This window comes from Benincasa hispida, chromosome 10 (genome assembly GCF_027475165.1).
Source record: "Benincasa hispida cultivar pf3 chromosome 10, pf3_genome.v1.1, whole genome shotgun sequence".
Taxonomy (NCBI): Eukaryota; Viridiplantae; Streptophyta; class Magnoliopsida; order Cucurbitales; family Cucurbitaceae; genus Benincasa; species Benincasa hispida.
Genome location: NC_143487.1, coordinates 23,619,987 through 23,626,117, shown reverse-complemented (window position 1 = coordinate 23,626,117; position 6,131 = coordinate 23,619,987). Strand labels below are relative to the sequence as shown.

The 6,131-nt window shown below is 32.8% G+C and overlaps 1 protein-coding gene across 1 annotated transcript; it reads right to left on the bottom strand.

Annotated features, from left to right (window-relative positions):
- Window positions 1-872: 872 nt before the first annotated feature.
- Window positions 873-4,118, bottom strand: LOC120089394 (putative protein phosphatase 2C 52). The gene is made up of 6 exons (XM_039046844.2): window positions 3,914-4,118; window positions 2,736-3,028; window positions 2,189-2,539; window positions 1,976-2,093; window positions 1,678-1,901; window positions 873-1,548 (listed from the first exon to the last, which is right to left on the bottom strand). Exons 2-6 carry the CDS (start codon window positions 2,994-2,996, stop codon window positions 1,096-1,098), a joined length of 1,407 nt encoding a protein of 468 aa, XP_038902772.1. The 5' UTR covers window positions 2,997-3,028; window positions 3,914-4,118; the 3' UTR covers window positions 873-1,095.
- Window positions 4,119-6,131: the final 2,013 nt, after the last annotated feature.

Sequence of the window (6,131 nt, the reverse complement as noted above, 5' to 3'; positions counted from 1 at the left end):
GGTGAGAAAAATGAAGATCGCACTAGGTTTACACATGGCATCCCTCATTATAAAATGTTATCATGCTTTTCTTATTTTTCTCACATTTTGTTGTGTTTTCGATAAATATTAGGTAAAAAAATTTTATCGTCACGACTAACTCCACACGTTATAAAATGAGATACTACACAAAGGTTGAATTTGATACGTCTATAGCTCAGATCGTGGGTCCAGAGAACAATGGCGACCTTCAACGTTGGTGGTGCTATAATCTCAGCATTGGGAAGCTATCAAATGGCTCGTGACAAATCTGCAACTATCATCATAAATTGGGTAAGTGGGCGTGGGAGGGTGTGATTTAGCCATGTGAACCCAGCTACTTTGTTCATTTCCAAATTGCAAACCATTATGTCTCTGTTGTCACGGCCGCTTTGGTTGCATAAAAGAAACATTTGTTTATCTCAAAAGACAAGTTTTCTTCTTCATTCTTTCTCAAAGTATTACCAATTTGATTATCTTTAACCTTGCCACTCATTGTGTTTTCTTGGATTTTGTATGGCCACAATAGTTTTCATTGCTTTCTAGAAAATCCTGTGACTATTGCTTCAACCAAAGTATTCATGGCTTCAAAGATAGCCTCTACTCTACTCTCCACATATTTAAATTGGAGTTTTAAACATTTCGTGTCTTCCACTCAATCAATCTTTAGTTTCCTGTTCAGTTAGACATATCATTCTCACCATAAGACTTCATGTGAAGCAAACCAAGTACCTATTTTTCATTAATCCTAATTTATTTAATATTTCTACTTCTTGTAGAGTTTGTTTGGGTTTTATATGGTTTCTTTTTCATTTGTATTTTAGTTTTATTAATTTGTAACTACAGAAAGAATATGAAATAACTGGGTGAAGAGATTTGAAATTATACAAAATTCAATATACTTTTACATCCAAATGGATCATTCGTTCTCTGTTCATAGGGAGTTGAATTTATGAATTGAATTCTTTCATGGAAGCTCAAGGCTAAGTTTTTTCTGCATTGTGTTTGTGGTGATACAAAATGGTGGAGGAAACTGGCTTCTGCATCCGCCATTACAGCCTTCACCAACCTTGGTCTTCAAGAAAATCTAGGGAGTTGAACCAAAGAGTTTACTCTTGTTACACCCTCCAGTCCCAACCAATTCTCATCTTCTGCAGACATTGATTCTCCGTTCTCTTCATTATGTGAAGAAGATAATCCTCCAATTTGGTCTTGTTCTTCTGACGATCTAACGGTATAATTCCTTTGCAAACTTGGCTCAGACCTCTGATCATCATCAGAATCGGCGGTGTTACCTATTTGGTTGGTTTGAAGAGTTGCAGAAGAAGCTTGTTCTTCATTTTCTGATTCTGAATCCATTTTCCCGGCCAAGAATAGGCAAACGACAGCACAGTCATCCATTTTCGAAGTAGGGTACTTGAGTTTCCACTCACGAGCAGCCGAGTCTACAACCATTCGGGCTGCCAATGACCGAGTTGAGGCAGAATACACTATCTCAACCACCTCTTCATTGCTCAAAACGTCCCAAACCTGCAAGGGAACTGTCTTGAATTCTGGAGATTGACAATTGAAATAAAAATCCAAACACAGGCTTGCTTCTGCTTTCTGCAACATAGACGATGTTCATTTTTAAGTGAATGAGAGGATTAGGGAAGTTACCCCATCTGAAGCAAGGACAACAAACAGATCATCATTTGTAAGCACACGGTGTGAGAACTCAGGGATAGAGATAACTCCATAGTCCTTCAAACAGAAGTCACCAAATGCTCGAGCCATGGCTAATCCAGGCGCATTGTCAAATGGCAGCCACACTCTTGGCACTTCTGGCTCATCATGCAATGCAAACACCCTTCCTTTACACTTCTTTATCCTTTCAGCTTCTCCTACAAGGTGAACAGATCGAGCAGATTAGAATCACATACCAGTTCATGAAAGTAAAGCAATGGATTGGACATACTGGGTAAATCAGGCTTTAGATCTACTGTCAATTGGGTTGCTACAAGGGAATCGCTGCTGTCTTTAGATCCAAGAATTGCTCGAGAATCACCAATACTTCCCACAAATAGATCTGAGCCCTGTAGGTACATTGAAATTAGAAACAGAGAGAAACTGAATAACAGAGCTGGTTTAGGATTAGAAAACTTGCTCGTTTGCTAGTATTTACTTGTACCTGCTTCACTAGAGTGACCGCAGTACTGCCACTACAGAAACAGTCCAATTTGGGATGAGACTTAAGCTCCTTATCCATGGCTTTATATGATTTAAGGAAAGCTCTTCTCCATAAAGAACTTGATTTATCCTCCTGTGAGCCATCTATGTCCTGTCCTTCACCATCTGCTGAATCCTTCCGACTCGGGAGACAAGAAGTTCTATCTGATCTATTATGCTTCAACTGAGATGACTGCCAGAATGACACTAGCTTTCTTGGCAGAACATCTCTAACTTTTCGTGCAACGACATGACCATGAGGACCGTGACCATCAAATACCCCACAGAAAATTGCACCATCTGATATGAAATCCTAGAGAAATTGAACCCCTCATCAGGAGACATGTAAAACAACATAACAACCAAATTTCTGAACCTTTTAAAGCAGAGACAATGATCTAACTGAATTATCATATGTTTGCTTGACAGATGGATGTTTTTGTTTAACCATCATGAAAATTATCTAAAACAATCCAAAAAATCCAACAAGAATAGATAGAATGACTTACTTCCCATACAACCATGGCATCCTGGTTTATACCCTTTCGACCCTGCTGAGTGAAAATACAAGAATTTCGAGTCTTCCCATTATAAACAAGTCTATTAGGTGCAGAATTCAAAAGCTGCAGAGAAAAAATATGATCTGAGAATGTTCTCTTTCTTTCAATCCGACCACAAACTCCAATTCCCAAACAGGATCTAGAAACTCTCTCTCCATTCCTTCCACCTTTGCAACTATCCTGATTGCCAGTAGACAAACAGCTCCCCATTTACTCTTCAGCTCCACAAATTAAGAAGACATCTGATTGAGAACGTAAAAAAAAATATCAGATCTGGTATCAAGTTTCTGATTTACTCAAGAATAACAAGAGAAGTAAAAGAAGGATGAAGAATTTTGCTCAGTCAAAACTCAAATGTTAAAATATTTGAAGTTAAGCTCAGTGAATTAGGAGACCAGTGGAAGAAAGCTGGTTAAAGAAAGTGCATGTGGAGTAGAAATAGAATATACTAAAAAGGGAGCTGTCTTCATCATTTTGTCGTTGATCATAGATTCACGTTGACAGAAACGATGTGGTAAGAGACTTTTTATCTTCAAAATTAATGGATAGATCTCGGTACATATTCAGAAAGACATACATAAGCAATCTGACCTAACATATACTACTAATTCAGAACATGTCCAAAAGCCAAGACTTCTGTCTTTTCTGCCAATACATTATTAAGGGTAATGAAACCACCAATTCTTATCCCCAAACACACACAAAATTGCCCTACGTTATACTATCACTCTGTGAGCGTATTATTTAGCTAAGGAAGAATTTTTTTTTTAAGAAAAAAAAAAGAAAAAGAAAACAAGAGTAAAGAAGTGGGATGGGTTTGAAGTTAATTGAGAAACTGCAGAAAAAGTATGAAGTGGGTATGATGAATTGAAGAACGTAAAGCCAGAAAAAGGTGAAGTTTCAATATCTGTCTCCATCTGTTAGTGAACTCAACAGAGCTGAAAATTCAAAGAAAAGATGGGAAAATACAAAAACCCAGAAAAGGGGCGGTGCAGATCTTTGAATAATAAGCTAACAATGGAAGAGAAATTGAAGGAGAAGAAAAGAAACATGAATAAAGCATACCCAGAAAGTGAAAAGAGAAATGAAGTAAAAAGAGAAGAGAGTAATGGGTTTAAGAGGTAAACCTGGAGAGGGAGCGAAATTGTGAGTAATGAGGAGTGAAAGCAGAAGAAGGAAGGAAAGAGGTTTGTTTGTTAATTTTGATTGTGAAGAGAGGAGAGGAGGTTGTGCATTAATTCAAAAGCAGAGCATAAAGTGGAAAAAGAGAGAGATGGGGCATTAAAAGCGCACACCCTCTTCTTCATGATTTGAAAGATTACCCCCCATAATAACGAAGCTAACCTTTTTTTTCTTTTAATTCTATTTTCGTCCCTCAATTTTTTAATTGATTCTATTTGATTTTTTAAATTTTAAAAAATGTCTATTCTAATTCATTAACTTTTTAAAAATACTTAACTTCAATTTTTACTATTAAAATTCGGTTAACTTTTAAACAAAATGATGAAATGACTTATATTTTTATATGATTATACTATTAGCTAAATTAGTCACGCTAAAAAAGGTTATGATTTCAAATTTGAATTAGTTGATAAAATAATTTTTTATAGAACTCAAAAGTCATTTTACGCTCAACATTTTAACTGTTCGATGTATTGATTATTTGCATTTTACTTCACCTTCATTATGTTCAACACATGCTAGATGCAATTTCATCAAAAAGTTAACAAAATCTTAATAATAGGAACCAAAATAAAAAGTTTAGAGACTAAAACAGTCGTTTTTTGAAGTTTAAGAACCAAAATAAAACAAGATTCAAAATTTAGAGACCAAAATAAGATTTAAACATTTTTTATTCTTAAATAGTTTTCATTTGGTCCTTGAATTTTAGAATTTGACATTTTAACTTCTAAATTTTGAATTTAATTATTTGGTCCTAAGTTTTAAAATATTAAATTTTATCCTTGTATTGAGTTTCATTTCAATATGGTGGTCTCTAGTACTTCAAAATTTACACTTTCAACTTTAATTTTTCATTAAATACTTGTTTTTTGTCTTCGATTTTAAGGTCTATTAATTAATTTAAATATTTTAATTATTAGTTAAATTAATTTTCACTCAGTTCCATCACTTTAAAAATTAAATAAAAACTTTACATCATAATTATCTTGTTCATTAAGTGAAAGTTTACATTGAAGAGTAAAGTGAACATTAGCAATAACTCATTGGTAAAAGTATAAAAATAAAAATAATAATAATAATAATTAATAAACAAAACATCCGATCGAAAAGACAAAGCACGCCAACTCGGACATAGGACATTGGTCCTCCAAACTTCTTTTTTCCCTCAAATTATCATTTACAAAATTTTGTATCATTTACCCATACAAAGTAAATAACAGAACACAAATCACACTATAATAATAATATATAATAATAATGTTTAATGATCGAGAGATGTTTGAGTTGATTTAGTTTTGTACAAAGAAAGTATATGTTAAGTTTAATTAATTGTTAAGCTTTATAATGAAATGAAAGATAAGTATGTTTTGGATAATAATATTGTTTTATAAATTAAAGTGAGTGATTACGGCTGATCCCCACCTAACTAACTACTCAAATCATCCGTTAAGTGTGTGCATGACAAATTTTAGTATTTATTTGTGTTGTCATCTACTCCCTATCTCTCTCTCAACTCTCAAGGACGATATACTATAATTGAAAATTATAAATTTAGTCTTTATATATGTATACATTAAAAATGTTATAATAATTCCATAGGATCAATTTTGTAATTTAACATTGAGAAAAAAAAATAAGCATGCAATAGTTCATATAAGGCCGGTCATATTTTAAGGTAGTATAAATAAGGAAAATTACAATGGATAGCAAAAGGATATTTGTAAATAGAACAATGGTTTTCTAAAATTGCAATAGCAAAAAATTTAAACCTAATTCTCAGATTTATTATTTTTTTTAACGATTTTACCTTCATATGTGTATCAACATGTATATCTAATGTACTTTATATTTTAGTATATCAATCAATTGATGTAATTTATTTAAAGAATATCATTTATACAGCTGATATATCTGATTTTAGTTGTATTATGGTCGACATTGTTTGTTCGATTATGATAAATATTATTTTTATTTTTTGTGTTGATATAAAGTTATTTTCATTCGATTAGTTAAATTTTGATGTTGATGGTACATGTTAAATGCATTAATTATGTCCAGTGATATACCGCATATAAATTATATTAGTTAATCTATTTTATTTTTAAATTTTTATATGATTTTAATGGTATATAAGTTATATTTAAATTGTTATATCAATTGTGT

Bases quoted from the DNA above. Each gene is read 5' to 3' on its own strand.
- LOC120089394 (XM_039046844.2), bottom strand. From the start codon at position 2,996: ATGGGGAGCTGTTTGTCTACTGGCAATCAGGATAGTTGCAAAGGTGGA. The intron at 1,902-1,975 runs GTATGTCCAATC...TTCACCTTGTAG, and splicing joins TCTAAAGCCTGATTTACCCA to GAGAAGCTGAAAGGATAAAG. The intron at 1,549-1,677 runs GTAACTTCCCTA...GTTCCCTTGCAG, and splicing joins TTGTCCTTGCTTCAGATGGG to GTTTGGGACGTTTTGAGCAA.